Genomic DNA, 19,810 nt, shown 5'->3' with positions numbered 1-19,810 from the left:
AATAAAATAATACTGAAAAGTAATGCTGACAAAAATATGATGTGTCTTATGATTTTAACCTGAAAAAAGCAAACAAAAATTAACAATACATGTTACAGTAATATATAACCATAATGGTGCATAAAGTCCGTTATTTTCAAATTAACTGACCCACATTCAAAAGTACTCAGACAGAAAAATATTTTATTCAATTTATCCACATACAAATATATTCTAGACGTCATGGTTTTATCCAATTTATACATATACAAATCTATTCTAGACACCATGGTTTTATTCAATTAATACATATACAAATCTATTCTAGACGATGTGGTTTTATTCAATTGAAACATATACAAATCTATTCTAGACGCCATGGTTTTATTCATTTCAAACAAATACAAATCTATTCTAGACGCTTAGTGTTTTTATATAATTTGAACATATACAAATCTATTCTAGATGCTTAGTGGTTTTCTTCAATTTAAACATATACTTACCTATTCTAGACGCTAAGTGGTTTTATTCAATTTATACATATATACAAATCTATTCTAGACGCTATGGTTTTCATTTAATTTAAACATATACAAATCTTTACTAGACGCTATGGTTTTATTCATTTTAAACATATACAAATCTTTTCTAGATGCTATAGTTTTATTCATTTTATACATATACACATCTATTCTAAACCCTATGGTTTTATTCATTTTATAAGTTTTTACATATTCAAATCTTTTCTAGATGCTATGGTTTTATTCATTTTATACATATACAAATCTATTCTAGACCCTATGGTTATTCATTTTATACGTTTATACATATTAAAATCTATTCTAGATGCTTGGTTTTATTCAATTAATACATATACAAATCTATTCTAGATGCATAGTGGTTGTATTCAATTCAAATATATACAAATCTATTCTAGACGCAATGGTTTTATTCAATTTATACATATACTTATCTATTCTACTTTTGTTTTATTCAGTTTAAACATATACATGTAAATTATCTGTTCTAGATACCACAATTTTATTCTACCAATCTTATTAACTTAAGTATTAAGAAAAACCTAAGTGATTCTTTTGCGCTTAAATTAATCAACAGAATATGTTGGCTGCAAAAATGACCTTTTATTTCAAGACCAAATGGACAAAATAATCAGTAAAACGTGTTTATATTTCCTTGGGAAAGTATACGGACCAGATGTACTATTTGAAGGCTCTGCTGTAATTTTTCTGAATGATCTGGTGTAATTTTTGGAGGATCTGGTGTATTTTTTTTAATGATTCGGTGTAATTTTGAAGAATCCTGTTATAATTTTTAATGATCCGGTGAAATTTATAAAGGTTCCGGGATATTTTTTTTAATTATCCTGTGTAATTTTTGAAGGATCCAGTGTATTTTTTAAATTATCCGGTATATTTTTTAACGGATCTCAGGTGTAGTATTTTAAATTATGCAATGTACAGGTTGATATATCCTCAAGATACATGGCTGATATATCCTCAAGATACGTAATAGTCTAAGTCCTTATATAAAGGATGTTGTAAATAACTACCACAAATAATGATACCATTTACAACAAATCCTCAAACAAGATGTATAGGATCTAACAGAGTTGTTGTCTATTAAAAATTTTTATATGAAACAAAATCAGAGACACTTAATTTAAATAAAGATTCATAAATAATCGCATTATGAATATATAACAAAATTTAAATAAAGAACAAAAAAAACAACAAAAAACAACAACAACAAACAAACAAAAAGAAAAAAATAAACCCACAAAAAACAAACAATAAAAACATGTCATAATGACTAAATGTTGAAATTTGCATGACTTTATCTAAGCAAATAGTCAAAATAACTTAAAATCATAACAAAAAGCATAAAATAATTAGAAAAATAAATGTGTTGATATATGTTTGTGCATATAAAAAGAAAATATATTTCATTGATGATCGCCTGCGGATAAATTTGCCATAGTGGTGTAAGGATCCGCACAGTCTGGTCAGGATCCATGCTGTTCGCTTACAGACCATATAAAAAGTAGAGAAACAGATGGTGGACAGCATGGATCCTGATCAGACTGCGCGGATGACTGCAGGCTGATCTGGATCCATGCTGGGCGCAACGCAATATGTTAGTTGTGTCATGGCGCAGTTCATTTTAAGAGAATAACCACCAATGAAAAAAGCCTAGATGATGATGATGACTAGAACACACTTGTTTCTTTTTTCTGATCATATTCACGTTCATAACATAGACTAACTTTAATAATAATACACAAAAAAGAATCCGTAGAGGATATTTGTTTATTTCAGTGTAAGATCGGAATATATTTCACCAAGTGAGCACCAAAAGGTATACATGTATTTTACAAGTGGCGTAGCCATGAATGAAATAAGAACTTTTGGTGTTCAAGAGGTGAAATATATTTTGATCTTACACTAAACTAAACACACTTTCATTCAATTTTATTTTAAGAAACGTTTAAAAAGAAATTTTACACTAATAATAAAAAAATTGCGCCAAATAATAATACAATGTGACGTCATTTACGATGTCATGTAATTAAGTTGGTTTCCAGTACTATGCAGGCTGGTAATTCCCTAAAACAACATAGAAGGGTGAAATTTCAAACATTGAGAAATATTCAATTGATAATTTCATATTTTCAAACAGTGAAATATCGGGTTTTTTTCACTTATATATTTCTATAAACCACTGAAAAGCATGTTATTAAAATAACATAACATTAAGAAATCTCTATCAACTTTATCAAGAGATGATAAAATTATTTTTTCTTGCAGTTTAACTTTACATTGTAAATAAATGACTGCAAAAGAAAAACAACAACAAAACAACAACAAATAAACACACTCTGAAGTCCTTATTTCTCATTGAAAAATTTGGATTTAAAATTTCAAATTTGTAAAGAAAAAAAATACCAAATTTACATTAAATGTTTTTAGAAATTTATTTTCTATATAGTCTAAGTCAAATTTTTCAAAAAGAAATGAATGCATATATTTTAATGATTACATATGATGTGGACAAATATTTGCAGTACATATTTTACATATTTTTCGATATTTGAAAATTGATTTTGAAGCAGAATTTTATAAAATTTTACTTAAGTATGGTAACAACCTTAATTACAACATACAGGATCTTTATGCATTACCTATTTCAAAAAACATAAGAAAAACATTTACGACTTAAAACAATCATAAGAGATAGTGTATAATATTCAATTTTATCGTATACTACCTTCATTTACAGGAGAAAAAGGTATACAAAATGTGAAATATAAAGTCCTTTTAATGTGCTCAATTTATTACATAAATATCACTAAAAAGCAAACATCTCTCTTACTTACTAGAGGTCATGACCTTTTAAACTCCGAAGTTTCTTTTTTTTTTTAAAAAAATATGCATTACATGTTAACATGTATAAAAATATTCCAATAGGAGTTTTTTCCTTTTCGTCACTTAACTCATTGCTGGACTATCTTATAGCAAGGGGGATAATTTGGAAAAAAAGCCATGACTTCCTTGGGAGGGGCCAATTATGACCTTGAAACTATAATTTGAATAATGTTAAAAGAGGATCACTAGAAAATGCTGTATGGTAAATATCTGAGCTCTAGCCCTTGTAATTAAAAAAAACAACATTACTTTTACTATTACAGCACACTAACCCTGGGACAAGGCCAATGTTGACCACAGGGATATAATTTGAACACTCTTGGTAGAGGTCTACTTGACAATGCCTTGTGCAAAACAACCATGCTCTAGGTCTTTTAGTTCTAAAGTAGGAGATATTTTTTTCTAAATCTTTCTATTACCCCTTTCTGTTGCCATGACAACCAGATGCTGTATAGTTTCAAATTCATTGAAATCCCTTTATCAAAGGAACAATCCTAGCAGGTTTGTGGTTTTTCTGGTGAAGATTTTTAAGTAAACTTGAAAAACTTCAAAGGGCCTGTATTTAATGAAACAGCTAAACAAAATGTTACTCTAAAAATAGTTGGTCATTGTTTACTAATCAAGCCCTTTGCTCGTTCATGAAACTTTGATTTTTCGTGTGTATGAAGGCCATCTATAGTTTTAAAGTTTACATTACAAATATAGCAGGCATAGTTTTTTACGTCATTGTGCTTATACCTCTTGTGTCTAGACAAGTTTGCGCTGCAATTGAACGCCATGTCACAATATTCACAAACGTAGGGTTTTTCTCCGGTATGTATAACCATGTGCCGCCTTACATCTGCTGGGGCATGAAATACTTTTCCACAAAGGTCACACTTGTGTCGACCTTCAAAATGGAATTTCATATGCTTGCTTATATATTGTTTCTTGAATGATTTCTCACACAATTTACATTTTGTATTTTCTTGCTCAGCGTGCAATTTGATATGACTTTTAAGCTGGAGATGACTCATAAAATCTTTGCCACACAAATCACAATTAAATGTCCTCTCTCTTGCTATGTGAGTTTGTAGATGTGTCTTCAAACCTTCATAAGAAAATGATTTGCCACACACCTTGCACACATTATGTCTAGTTGCCAAATGAAATTTTATATGTTTCCTTACGTCCTGAAAAGTTTTAAACATTTTACCGCACATGTCACACATGTAGTCTCTTTCTGATCTGTGGCGCAGTAAGTGGCCCTTTAACGATTCAATGCCACAAAAGGTTTTATTACACAACTTACATACTTTTCTTTCCGCTTCTTGGTGAACTGAGTTTTTATGCCTTTGTAAATGAGTCCTACTAAGGAAGGTATGTTCACATATATCACATTTATGTTTTCTTGGTTCAAAATGCCCCTTATAATGTCTTGTTAGATGACAATTATTCTTAAACCGTTTGTCACAAAGAGTACAAAAGTATTTCTCTTCATGATCATGTAGCTTCATGTGCTGTATGAATTTCACCTTCTCAGTAAAGGATTCTCTACAGTAGGTACAATCAAGTGGGATAACTCCTGTATGCTTGGTCATATGAGCTTTCAATCTAGATGGTACAGTGTAAGAGTACGGGCAGAATTCACATTTATATGGACGCGAGCTTTTATCGAAATGAGTTGGAGAATGCTTTTTAAGCTGACTTTTATATTGGAAACCCTTGCCACAAACTCTGCAACAGAATCTGGATTTAAATTTCTCTCTCTTTTCTGGACCATTTTTACTCTCACTTTTTATACAGCCATCTATGTTTACAAACCTTTCTGCGTCATATTTGTTCACACTATTTGCTATGTCATCCATTTTCAAAATGACTTCTAGGTCATCATCTTCTAAATTCTTTTTAATATTATCTTGTTTCACTTTTTTTTCAATACCATCAATTTCCGCAATTTTTTCTTCCTTTTCTTCGCTTTCTGTTTTCACACACTTTTCTTGTTCAACTGTTGTTACACCCATTTCTATGCTATTGATTTTTACAGTCTCTTCAGGGAAATCTATTTTCAAACCCTCTTGCAGACTTTCATTTTTCACACTCTTTTCTATGTCATCATTTTTCACACTGATTTCTTGGTCATTTTTCACACTCTTTTCTATGTCAACATTTTGCACAAACATTTCAATGTCATCATGTTTCACATTCTTTTCTATGTCAATATTTTTCACACTCTTTTCAATGTCAACATTTTTCAAAACGTTTTCTATGTCATCATTTTTCACACTCTTTTCTATGTCATCATTTTTCACACTCTTTTCTATGTCATCATTTTTCACACTTTTTTCTATGTCAACATTTTGCACAAACATTTCAATGTCATCATGTGTCACACTCTTTTCTATGTCATCATTTTTCACACTCTTTTCTCTGTCAACATTTTGCACAAACATTTCAATGTCATCATGTTTCACATTCTTTTCTATGTCAATATTTTTCACACTCTTTTCAATGTCAACATTTTTCAAAACGTTTTCTATGTCATCATTTTTCACACTCTTTTCTATGTCATCATTTTTCACACTCTTTTCTATGTCATCATTTTTCACATTCTCTTCTATGTCATCATTTTTTACATTCTTTTCTATGTCATCATTTTTAACACTCTTTTCTTTGACATTATTTTTCTCACTAACATTTTGGCAATCTATTTCTTGAATGTTTCTGCTCAAAGGATTTGCGTCTCCTAAATCAGAAGGATTATTAGTTTTGTTAGATTCCATCTCAAATATATTTTTTCTGTTTCATAGAGTAAAGGTCTATACTCATGCCTTCTTAATCAGACTGTAGAGACTTATTTCCTGTTTCCTTCATTTTACCACATTTATTTCAAAGGAAGATGATATTCATTAGACTAGTTAACAAGCATCTGTATCATTTTAAATACATGTATGTTTGATTGTTTTTTAGAGACTACCTTCATCAGCTTACTTGTTATCCAAACAATGAGTGTTTTTCCTGGAAATTGTTCATCAAAATGTTCCTTCTTGATTGCCATCTTGCATCAGTTTTATAAAGCATTATTTTCCTCTCTTTTTTTTCCTAGAAATTGTTCATGGAAGAGGTAATGTTTATTGGTAAATTCTTTACATGGATGTTTAATAATGAAGAGTTATCTTTCTTCAACAATAATCTGAAAAAGAAGAGACAAAATATAAATGTATATATAAGCATGAATGTCATATGATTAACACAGTTATGTTCTATAAAAATAAGTAACTAAAACAACACGGACACATAGAATTTTTACTAGAGCTGTCATTGATTCATAGCAAAGCATACTGGGCATGACATTTAACTTTTGACCCCATTCGTCGGGCGCCATATGACCCATTTTGATATATCTTAAAACAACCTTTCTTTCCAATATTTTTTGATATTTGAGCTGAAATATTAGCTCTAGAATGTAATGAACATTTTTCCATATTTGAGTTGTGTGACCTAGTTAAGATTTGTAAGGCTATTACAACATTTTAAATACTAAATTCTGTATGCATTTCTGATAAAACAAGAGCCATGTCAACATGGTCATCCCCCGCCAAATGTGTTTGCTCATTGGAAGAATGTATATGTAGAAGAGCAGAATTATTCAATTTTAAGAGGTCTTTTGGTAATGAAAACTGATGGCTGAAGTGATTACAGATTTGAAACCTATGTGAATACTGAAAGCTGAAAATAACAAAGGGCAATAACTGAAAAATAATGCAGAGAATATTATCATTCTTGTGTGCTGCACCCCTCCTCAATAAAATCTATCCACATATGAAGTTTCAAGTTGGTACCTTAAATACTTTTTGAGATAAGCTCCAAACAAAATAGTATAAAAAAACAAAGGGCAATAACTCAAAAATTTTATAGGGAAGAGTTATCAGTCTTGCGAACAGCATTTCTCCTCAATTAGATCTATCCACCTATAACATTTCATGTTGACATCCCAAACACGTTTGAGTTATGTTCCACTCAGGTGAAAAATTAAGTATGAAAAATAACAAAGGGCAATAACTAAAAAATTATGAAAGGTAGAGTTATCATTCTTATGCAATGCATTCCTTCTGAGTGAGATCTATGCACCTATGAAGTTGTATGTTGATACCTGAAAGGCTTTTTGAGTAATGCTTTGGACAAAAACTAATTTTTAAAAATAACAAAGGGGAATAACTCAAAAATTATGCAGGGTAGAGTTATTATTCTTGTGCACTACACTTTTCCTCAATGAGATCCATCCACCTACGAAGTTTCAAGTTGATATCTCAAATACTTTTTGAGAGAAGCTCCCGACAAAATAGTAAGAAAAAGAACAAAGGGCAAAAACTAAAAAAATATAAAGGGAAGAGTTATCATTCTTGCGCACAACATTCCTCAATAAGATCTATCCACCTATGACATTTCATGTTGACATCTCAAACACTTTTGAGTTATGCTCCACTCAGGTGAAAAATTAAGTATGAAAAATAACAAAGGGCAATAACTCAAAAATTATGAAAGGTAGAGTTATCATTCTTGAACACTGCATACCTCCTGAGTGAGATCTATGTACCTATTAAGTTTAAAGGCTTTTTGAGTTATGCTCTGGACAAAAATCAATTTAGAAAAATAAGAAAGGGCAATAACTCAAAAATTATGCAGGGTAGAGTGATCATTCTTGTGAACTTCACTCCTTTTCAATGAGATCCATCCACCTATGAAGTTTCAAGTTGATACCTCAAATACTTTTGAGATAAGCTCCCGACAAAATAGTATAAAAAAACAACAAAGTACAATACCTCAAAAATTATATAGGGAAGAGTTTTAATTCTTGCGCACAGCATTCCTCCTTCATAAAATATATCCATCTATGACATTTCATGCTGACATCTCAAACACTTTTGAGGTATGCTCCACACAGGTGAAAAATTAAGTATGAAAAATAACAAAGGGCAATAACTCAAAAAATATGAAAGGTAGCGTTATCATTCTTTTGCAATGCATACCTCCTGAGTGAGATCTATGCACCTATGAAGTTGTATGTTAATATCTGAAAGGCCTTTTTAGTTATGCTTTGGACAACAATTAATTTTGAAAAATAACAAAGGGCAATAACTAAAAAGTTATGCAGGGTAGAGTTATCATTTTTGTGCACTGCACTCCTCCACAATGAGATCCATCCACCTATGAAGTTTCAAGTTGATACCTGAAATACTTTTTGAGATAAGCTCCCGTGAAAATAGTATTGAAAAGAACAAAGGGCAATAACTCAAAAATTGTAAAGGGAAGAGTTTTCATTCTTGCGCACAACATTCCTCGTCAATGAGATCTTTCCACCTAAGACATTTCATGTTGACATCTCAAACACTTTTGAGTTATGCTCAACTCAGGTGAAAAATTAAGTATGAAAAATACCAAAGGGCAATAACTCAAAAATAATGACAGGTAGAGTTATCATTCTTGTGCACTGCACACCTCCTGAGTGAGTCCTATGAAGTTTCATGTTGATATATCAAACGCTTTTTGAGTTATTCTCTGGACATAATTAATTTTGAAAAATAACAATGTCGGACAGAAGGACGGACGGAGGAAGACTATTTCTATATCCCGTTTATGCCGTAAAAAACATAATTATTTTCTAATTGAAATTCAAATAGGACAAGATTTTCCTATTTAAAGCTCTGGTGGCCATTAAGTGCAGCAAAGTGAAAAATGCCTGCGATATGCACAATAAGGGATGGTACTGCTCAACCCTGTGAAGTTTCATAAAAATCAAGCCAGCAGTTCTATCTGTGAAAGCCAGAGAAGATTTTCCTATTTATAGCTCTGGTGGCCATCTTGTGCAATGAAGCGAAATGTACCTGCAATATGCACAACTAGGGATGGTACTGATGACTCCTGTAATGTTGGATTGAAATCCCACCAGGATTTTGACCTGTAACAGCAAGACACGACTTTTGCTATTTATTAGCTCTGGCGGCCAATTTGTGCAGCAAAGTGGAACGTGCCGGTGACATGCATAACTAGGGATGGTATCGATCACTCCTGTACAGTTTGGTTGAAATCCCGCCATTAGTTTGACCTGTGAAAGCCGGACGAGATATTTCTATTTTAAGCTCTGGTGGCCATTTTGTGCAGCGAAACGGAACTCGCATGTGGCGTGCACAACTAGGGATGGTACTGATCACTCCTGTATAGTTTGGTAGATAAGAACATAAAAATGGTTAGGAAATTGTCCTACAAAGGACATTTATATAAAGGACACAACATATTTGTATGAACAGAACATATATTTTACTTAAAGTATGAAAAAGAATGATATAGAAGAAATTAAGAGTATATATCAATATTTATCATCCGGTATCAATGTATCATCAATATGCTTTGCTATGAATCAATGACAGCTCTATGGCATATACATGTATGTGTATAATTATGTAAGGGACACAAGTCTCACATGAATGTCACACTTCAGAACTAACTTATTTTTTTAAAATTCACTTGTCCCCTGCAGGCAAGTTAGAGCCAAAATTTTGCTTATTCAGCAAAAATGTACAACTACGACAGCTCAGCTAATGGATTTCAGAACCATTGAATGAATTTCTACATTATGCACAGATATAATTTATCTTATAGGCTTTATATATGTCTTTGTGTAAGCTTTTAATATCGCATTTGAACATAATATGGCGGGCAGTTTATTTATCCAGTGTTTCTAGATTTTGTACCAGTACTGACCAGCTTTCCACAATTATATGTTGACTATTTCGCATATATCAGACATAGGGTCTTAGCGGTGTATGATTTTACTCAAACTATTTTTATCCAAAAAAGTGTTTAACATTAATTACACAAGTGTAAGAAACCCATTAAACAAGAGCTGTCACAGGAGACAGCCAAGCTCGACTAATAAAATACTGGACACAGTAAGGAGGACAAAACTATGAAAGGAAAATCAATTATGTATAATTATGTATTATGTTATAGTAAAAAAATAACATTTGTTAAAATAAATTCCAAGATCAAGGGAAATAATTCTAGAAATAGTCACGCTAGAGTTATGAACCTTGTCACAACATGTATGTAATGATAAGCAGTATATATTTGAAGTTTGAAGTAGATACCTTAAAAAGTAACAAAGTTATAATATTTCTTAAAGAAAATCCTAAGTTCAAAGAGAAATCAGTCTTTAAAAAATTTACTTCAAGAGTTAATGAACATTGTCACATAAAATATAATTGATTATAAGGAATAAGTATTTGAAGTTTGAGGTAGATAGTAAAAAAATAACATTTTTCTAGTAAAAAAATCTAAGTTTGATGAGGAGATAATTCTTGCAATATTGGTGCTAGAGTTATGAACCTTGTCACATAAGATGTGGGATTGATGATAAGGTACATATATTTGAAGTATGAAGTTGATCCCTTTAGAAATAAATAAGTTACAGTAAAAAATAATATTTTTTAAGAAAAAATTCTAAGTTCAAGGGGAGATAAATCTGAAAATATTGGTGCTAAAGTTATGAAAGCCTTGTCACATAAGATGGGGATGATGATAAGGGTACATATATTTGAAGGATTGAGGTTGATCCCTTAAAGAAATAAAGAAGTAAAAGTAAAAAATAGTATTTTTTAAGGAAAATTCTATGTTCAAGGGGATATAAATCTGAAAAATATTGGTGCTAGAGTTTATGACCCCTTGTCACATAAGATGGGGATGATGATAAGGTACATTATATTTGAAGTATGAGGTTGATCCCTTAAGAAATAAAGAAGTAACAGTAAAAAAATAGTATTTTTTAAGAAAAATTCTAAGTTCAAGGGGAGATAAATCTGAAAAATAGTTGTGCTAGGAGTTATGAACCTTGTCACATAAGATGTGGTTGATGATAAGGAACATATATTTGAAGTTTGAAGTTGATACCTTAAGAAATGGACAAAGTTATAGTTGAAAAATATTTTACTGCACCAAAACCCTTTAATTCTAAAATCTGGACGCGGGACGCGGGACGCCGACGCCGACGCCGGGGCGAGTAGGGACAGCTCTCCATATACTTCGTATAGTCGAGCTAAAAACTATGAACGGCTTCAAATTATGTGCTTCCCTTTTGATGCATGCAAATCTGGTACTTTATAACCCAAAATCATCACAATTAGTGATTTATATGTACAGTTTTTATTAGTTAAATTTCATCAGTTGAATAATGTTGCTTTACTTTTTTCAATTCATATTCGATAAAAGCCCATTATTTGCATAAGCCAATGAGAGCATCCCTTTTGCAGGAGGGTGAATCAATAGACCCCATGTAATTGGGAATGTGTCAAACGAAATTTTTCATATTTGTCACTGGCTAAAGATATATTTTGTCAATACAAAAATAATGCCTATCTATTCTAAATAAGAAAATCTTAACAAGACTCGCCACATGGTAAATGACCGAATTATAATACGTTGGTGTCAGATTGTCGGCATACCTTTCAGGTGAGATCAAGGGTCTATCCGGTCCTTTAAACTTTAACAAAATAACCTGATTAAAATGTGTCACATTGAGTTTAGAACTATTCACTATTTAGTGGAGATGATGTGTAAGTGGCCTATAGATAGCTCAGTTGGTAGAGCCGCGGTTAATTGATTTTCAACCAGTGAAATTGGCTAAAATTTGTATCGAGTAAGCAAAAGGCATTCCTTGTGTTTATTTATTGTATTTGCTGTAGGAAGTGCTAGCCGTATGGGCCCGTACGGCTAGCTAGAAGTTTTAGCGCGTATGACTAGCCAGGACACACTGTATTGTCTAGCTGTATGCACTTTTCAAAGTTATATGGAAGTCGAAAATGCATGAAGTTTATATATGTGGAATGTCAGCAACATTATCCAAACATTGTCATTATGATTTAGTGTAATAAGCTCATAATTTGTCAGTTTTAAAAGTTTCTATGTTAATATTTTAGTGTAAATGAACTGTTCATCATTCAGTATAATGTATCGGTTCAAAATATGTTTTCAAGAACTATGTACACAGACAAATTTTATTAATTACTACAACTTTTTCATTACCAAGATCTTAACAATAGATTAAATTCCTTTTCTTATGATCTTCTTGCATATTTTGTAATAATTAAGTTGCTCCAATGGTAAAAAATATGTTGGATTCAGTAGAAAAATATTCACGGTGTTGGATTATATTTCTTTCTTTTTCTTCATTTCATTGACGACATCTTTGGCCGATAAAATGTTGATGTTCAATAAATCCTTAAACTTAATTGATCTACAGCTTACTTTATAATAGGCATTGCCTAACAGAAATGGTAGTTCCTCCCACTATTTTGAAGTTTATCACCCTATATTGGCACCACTGGTTTGTTATATATCACTTTTCCCAATATACAGCTTGTTAACTTCCAATAAAGTACCAGCCCTATCTGTGTATATATACAGTTGGGTTCACATTAAAGGTTACACAAAGTGCACTTGATGTGCACTACTAGTGCAATTCATAAGTGCAATTTATAGTGCACCAGACCTATTATATGTATTAAGCAGTTACATTTTAGTTCAATGAAAAGCCATTTGACTTTTACAAAAAAGAGGATAAATATAGATGGCTGTATAATAGTTTTTCATAATAAATATGAAGTTGAGAATATTGGATTTTCTAAATTTTAAATATAGCGAAAATATTAGAACAATAATTTTTCAAAGTCATTAATTTTAATGATTTTGTTATTTAAAACTTAATTGTTAGAATGAGAAAATATAAATTATTTTAACTTTAATGTTGATAAGTGCATAAATAAACAAAATTAATTGATATTTAATATGATTCTATTTTATTATAACCTGGTAATGAAACATGAAATATTGAATGCTAATTAAACAAAATTCTGTCAGTTATTTTTTTTATTTTTTTTTTTTTGGAGAGGGGCTAATTATACCAATTAATTATTTTTTATCTCAAGTTATGGTTGTTTTAGTTAAAGGTAATAACTTTAAGCATTAATAGCCTTTAATACATTAAAGAATTTATATGTTTATAATTGGTCTACATTTTGTCTTTTTTTATATCATTCATAATGTCTCTTACCTTCTCAAACTGAGATTTACATAAGAATAATATTATTTAATGGGATACGGACAAAAGCCACATCCGCCGGACGAGAGCCCCCCCCCTCCCCCTCCGTCTAAAAATGTTAAGGTGGACAAAAGCCACCCCATGAAATTTACACATAGGACAAAAGCCCGCCCATAAAAAAGTAAAGGTAGGACAAAGGCCTATATTTACACTATATGTAAAATTTGATGGACCATGGGGGGGGGGGGGGGCTTTGTCCTACCTTAACTTTTTATTGGGTGACTTTTGTCCTATGTGTTAATTTCATGGGGGTGGCTTTTGTCCACCTTATCATTTTTAGACGGGGGGCTTTCGTCCAAGGGGGCGGGGCGCTTTTGTCCTACACTCCTTCTAAATGTCAAGATAAGGTAAAATAGGAAGAACATTACACGTCAACACCAGGCATGTTTATATTATTTAATTATCTACCGGTTTCGACCTACCGTGAGGTCTTCATCAGGATAAGAAATTAACAGAATTTTGGGTCTGAAGTATTGAAAATGTATAGCATGGTAAAATATGATAAACAAGATCAACAAGGAAAGGCGGCGTTCAATGAACGCAACCCCCACATGACCCAGCAACAAGAACCAATGGCAAGGAGCCCAGGGGGACCCCAAACAAAAACAGGACAGGGCAAAGACAGAGCACGGACAGGTTAATCATTAAATGATAATTAATTTGTAACTGATTAGGAATTCAAAGAAAATAAAAATAGGCCCACAAAGGGGAAGGGGACAGGAGACCGGGGGGAAGGGGGGGGGGAAGTAATCAAAGAAATAAAAACTAGAGGCAATGGGGAAGAAACTTACCGTAGACGAGAAATCAACAAGGGACACAAGCAAAAGTGTCACCAAAACAGTATGAAACAACATAGACATACATCTGAGGAACACAGTGGGGCGCCGCCTTGGAACGGTCAGCAGCATAATAATGACTGCTAGGGAGTTTAAACCGGTTAATGGTGCACCAAACCTCGCTCTTAGCCCCACCATGTTCCTATAAACGAGACAGTGTAAATAAAATGAATCCCCGCCAAGTGAAATTCTAACAGTTGTCATGGTTACAAAAGGTTATATAAGTAAAACACTAAAATGATCATGTAGAAACATATAAAAGTAAACCCAATGACCATAACAAAAGTACTCAATGTCCTAAAGGAAGACAGAGCAACAAGAAAATCACCTACAAGGGCCCGACGAAGCAAGGCAGAAGACGAACATTAAGACAATTCAGTCCCAAAGGGCTTTACGAACTATCCCTCATAGAGTCTCCCACTTGGTCCGTCAGATGCAATCAAAAGAGGAAAGCGTAGTGCCCAACTGTAAAAGGGTTGAACACTAAACATGCAGTATGTCTTAAAATAGTAGGGTCATAACCTCTTTTAATAAAACGTTTAATGATTTTAGTAAAAACAGCAGAAAAATTACCATGACCCAAAATCTTACGAAGTTTGTAAATCACATCGCCATAAAAACCAGGCTGGCTAATCCCTTGTCGCAGAAGAGTTTTTAAATCACTATTGAATTTGGAAATTAAATCAAAGTAACGATTGTAAAATTTAGTAAAATAAGTCACATGACTTACCAAAAATAGTATCAAAATTTCTAAAAATAGAATGAGAGTTGGCTAAGTGCCAGAATGTTGTTAATTGTGTATATATAGTATATAATAATCAAATTAATAAAGATACCAAAGTTTTTTCTGACTTATGTGTTCTCTTATTTTTGGAATGTTCCATAGATGGATGATACGCAAATAATTTGTTCATTAGTGTCGCTAAACATTAATGTTTCATCCAGGCATACTGTAGATGTTGAAGATGTACTGGCTACTGCATCTGGTGAACGTGTGTTTACTAGTGTTGATGGTAGGGGTGAAATAGGCACTGGAATGTTTGTAGTAATGTCATCAATGTTTGATTGTTTCGCTGTCATCCATATTTGTCTGTTTCTTAGAATTTTTCGTAGTTGGAGTTGTCCTGAGTTGTTTTGTACGATCCTGAATCTTATTTTATTACATATTGTTTTAACTTTTTGTGGCGTTGTAGGTTTTGAGGTGGCTCGGGTAACGTTGATAGTTGCATATTTTTCTTCTTTAAGGAAGTGTATGGTACGAGAATTTCTCTTTACTGAATTTTTAGTGGCGTACGTCTTTTTACACCATTCACAAATGTACCTCGTAACTAAGTTGCTGTGTGTAGATTGCATATGGTATTTGTGTCTCCTTTTGTTATCAAACATCTTAGAGCACGGAACGCAAATTTCCGGTTTTTCAATGAAGTTATATTTAGTTAATTCTTTGGCTGTGAACTCGTTTAATTTTTTTGCTATGAAGAAAGTTTTTAAATTAGATTCATTCCCTCTGGCATTTTTGTCCTTAATTTTCGAATCCATAATTCTTCCGTTCTGAGACGAGTATTTGTATTTCTTTCAGTTTGTGTAATGATATTGACGTTTATATTTTTGACGTCATAATAGACACCAAAGTGGCGGGAAATAGGCTTCACATCGTTTCTTCTAGCGCGAATGTCTGCCTTATGGCCATGGAAACGTTCTCTAAAACTATTGCTGGTTTGTCCGACGTACTGTAATTGGCAAATTTGCAGGTGATAAGGTATATGACGCTAGGACTAGTACAAGTATAGTGGCCATGAATTCTAAATGTGTAAAACTGACATGGCAAATTTTTCAAATCTATAACAGAAACAAATAACATTTCCCAGTTCAGAAACTAAAAGATGCTGCAAATTTTAATGCAGAATTGCAAAAAATGTGGATAAATATTGATATGAGGTCTTTCTAGAATATTTAACACTGATATTGATTTTAAACCAGTTTTTTATGATAAGATTAGACAATTCAAAGACAAAAATGACAATAATATCTAAGTTGCGTTTATGCCATTTTGATTATTTTTTACATTTGATTATACAAAAAATATAGTCATGTATCTATGTCTTACATGTATTTTGGAAAAGAAAACAGGAAATTTTAAATAAATATTGCATAAATCTGCATTTTTGTTTTTTACCCTGAGGCCAGGAAACCAGTGTAATGAAAACAGCCGCTCTCAGAAAAATTCCAATACACAGCATGACCTTTCCTCTTTCATAAAAGCATTCCCTTTATACATTTAATTTTCAATATAGAAATCTTGAATAAAGTTTTCAATTTTATTCATTTCATGGAATTTTTTAATTATTTATATCTTTAAAAAGTATGCAAGCATTTCATGGTTGAAAAACATAATATCACAGCGTATACGGATTGTTTTAAAATAAATGAATTAATATTCTCTTTCAATCTTTAACATGAGGAATTGCCTCTTAAGTTATATATTATCACGCAGAATGGCAAGAAATGTGGATAAATGGATAAACATAGAAAATTCCGCTTTTGAGACAATGATATCTAATATGCATTAATATGCCATTATGATTTTTTTTGTATATTTGATTATACAAATATTATGGTCATTTATCTATATGACTAACTAAATCAGGTTCCAAGGCCTGATGAATCCCAGGCTTATGTTTAACTTTCAATGCATCCTTAAAATCTGCAAAATGACTGTTCTTTGTCATTTACCCTGAGGCCCTCTTATCAGCAGGAGAATGGTATAATGAAAACAGTCCCAGGTAATACCAATTAATACACAGCATGACTTGAGATTTTTCTCTTCAATAATTTCTCTTCAGTATTACCTTTATTCATTAAATCTCTAATATTGAAATAATGAATAAAGTTATCAAATTTATTTATTTTGCATAATATTTAATTATTTTTATCTTTAAAACATATGCAAGCATTACACAGTTGAATACTAAATTATCATAGTATAATATCATAGAAATAATATTTTAGCTTAAATATAAACCTTTCCTTGATTTGTTTGAGCTGATGAAAAAAATATGTTGTTACAAACTAAATTAATTTTGCAAGAATTATAACATTGATTTCCCGTTTGTACACTAGAAAAAATGAAATACATGGCCATTAAAAATAGCGTTAAAATAGCTTAAAAACACTGATTTAATTATCCATTACAGAGCATATCTAAATTCAACCTTATTAATTCTATAAATTTGATTTTAAAGGGTATTATTTTACACTAACAGTTAAATACTGGTTAATAAAAATATGATTACAAAAAAAAAATATTTTAATTTTAAGCTTCCACATGATATCACCTAAAATGTTAAAACTGCTGATTTTAAAATCTACTTATTTATATTCATGAATAGGCCATGCATTCCCCAAGTTTTTTTTTTATCTTACAGCAGCTTAACAATCGATGCCCCCTGTCACTGGTTATGCAGTTATCCAATAAACAATTTAAGTGTCCCTGCCCAGCCTGGTCATATGGTCTAGTGCACTAGAAGTGCACACGGTGTGCACTTCTAGTACAGCTCTAGTGCACTAGAAGTACACAAGGGTGGGAAGTTTAGTGTGAACTCAACTGTAGTTAGAACTCATATCCCACTCAGCCATTATTATAATGAAACACGGTATCAGGAAAAGTTAATAAAAAATAATCAATTTATAAAATATAAGTCATATTCGGTATCTTCTGTCCAAATGAACGTAATTCGAATATAACTTATAACTTTTTTTATTTATGGACCAAATTTAACAATATTTTGCATGTAAAATCATTATTATAAAACATCGTATCAAGAAAAAATAATAAAAAATAAATACTTTGTAAAATATAAATCATATCCGGTATTAAAAATCATATCCGCGGATATGACTCATATCCGGTATTAAGACATACCGTTTTATTAGGGGCTAGATGATTTGTTTACTATTATAGGTGAAAGAATGCTTTTAAAGAATGCATGTTATAACACTTTACGGCTAGCCACTTCATTTGCCGTAACCTCTTAGTTATTTGCTTGTATCTTTCAATTATTGACAGAATGTCTTGAGCTCCTGTGGTCGCCTCGGACGCTTTAGCAGATTAGCCATAATTTATGAGTATCTGGAATTTCTAGAAAAATAACTGCATATACTAAACGGAATGAACAAATATCCTAAAAAATCAATTTCCCGATAAAATTCTGAATAAATTTCCTCTTCTTACAGTATTTGTATGCGTGAATCTCCTTTTCTGTTGAAATAATTAATTATAATAATTTGCTCGATATTACTGTACAAATGGTGTTTTTAAAATAAAGGGAAGTAACCTGGATCAAATTTTCGCGTATGATTCGCTCGAAATTTTTTCGTCCCTGTGGAAAGGAACAAAACAAAAAAAAACTTATTGTTTTATTTAAGATAGGTTTGTACACTATAACAGTTCTGGTATGGCAACGGAAATATACATTTTGAAAGCTTGTTTGCAGAGAAACAATTTACGAAAATAACTTATATGACTTAGAAAAAATTCCCTTGCTCTTAATGTATCCCATCTGTTTATGGTGTGAGGATGAGCAATTAGAATCACCAAGATCAGACATTTATTCTTTGATCATAGAACTTCTTCTTTCAAGGGCATTAAAAAAGAATCCAGGTCTAGATCCAACTTGTTACTGTTCTCAAGTTGATCTTCCAGATTGCATCACAAAATATGAAAAGTGTAAGAAATATTCCACACTTGTTATGAAATTAGCAGCAATTGCCTATTATACATTAATTAATGAAACTAAAGAAAGTACGATTGTCTTTGAGACATCAGTTACTTTAAAGCATCTGGAGAAAGATCTAGACTATGTTTATAAACAGGAAGTACCGCAACAACATTAACAAAACAAATTTCTAAAATATCGTTTTCCCATAAAACAGTCCAGGACTATTTTGCTGCTATATTTATAAGTTCGCAAAGTGACTCTCGGAAAACAGTTGTAGTAAAATGTAAAGATGTTCAAAGCATTCTTAGTATGTCAACAGTGTACCTGTTTATCGGTGCAATGAATGCTTCAATGATGTGTAAAATATCAAAAAGTTTTATGTCTGTCGTAAACGAAGATGAAAAAAATCACGAATCTAGAAAAAGGACAGGTTACGAAAACACCGACCCATTCCATAGAATACAGAACTGACTCAACATGTTAATATCATGTTTAAATGAAATGCCAAAAAGTGTTAACATTCAGCTGTGTTTACAAGATATCTTCATTTCCGGTGAAAATGAGCATAATGAACATCTGCAACGTTTATCATCGATGAATAAATAGAGAATACCATGCTAGTGTCTGATATTATAAAATTTATCAGGCAAGGCTAAGAAAAAAAATGAAGGGCGAGGCTCTGCCGAGCTCTTCATTATTTTT

At 31.7% G+C, this 19,810-nt stretch overlaps 1 protein-coding gene across 1 annotated transcript; it reads right to left on the bottom strand.

The window, feature by feature from the left end:
* Positions 1-3,908: 3,908 nt before the first annotated feature.
* On the bottom strand, positions 3,909-18,698 carry LOC132741580 (zinc finger protein 267-like). Its single transcript, XM_060729781.1, has 2 exons — positions 18,622-18,698; positions 3,909-6,594 (listed from the first exon to the last, which is right to left on the bottom strand). Exon 2 carries the CDS (start codon positions 6,182-6,184, stop codon positions 4,028-4,030), a length of 2,157 nt encoding a protein of 718 aa, XP_060585764.1. The 5' UTR covers positions 6,185-6,594; positions 18,622-18,698; the 3' UTR covers positions 3,909-4,027.
* Between the last annotated feature and the right edge of the window lie 1,112 nt (positions 18,699-19,810).

Source organism: Ruditapes philippinarum, unplaced genomic scaffold (assembly GCF_026571515.1).
Source record: "Ruditapes philippinarum isolate M1 unplaced genomic scaffold, ASM2657151v2 ctg6945_1_1_1_1, whole genome shotgun sequence".
Taxonomy (NCBI): domain Eukaryota; kingdom Metazoa; phylum Mollusca; class Bivalvia; order Venerida; family Veneridae; genus Ruditapes; species Ruditapes philippinarum.
Note: the sequence above shows the minus strand (reverse complement) of the source record. Positions and strands in the feature narration are given on the sequence as shown.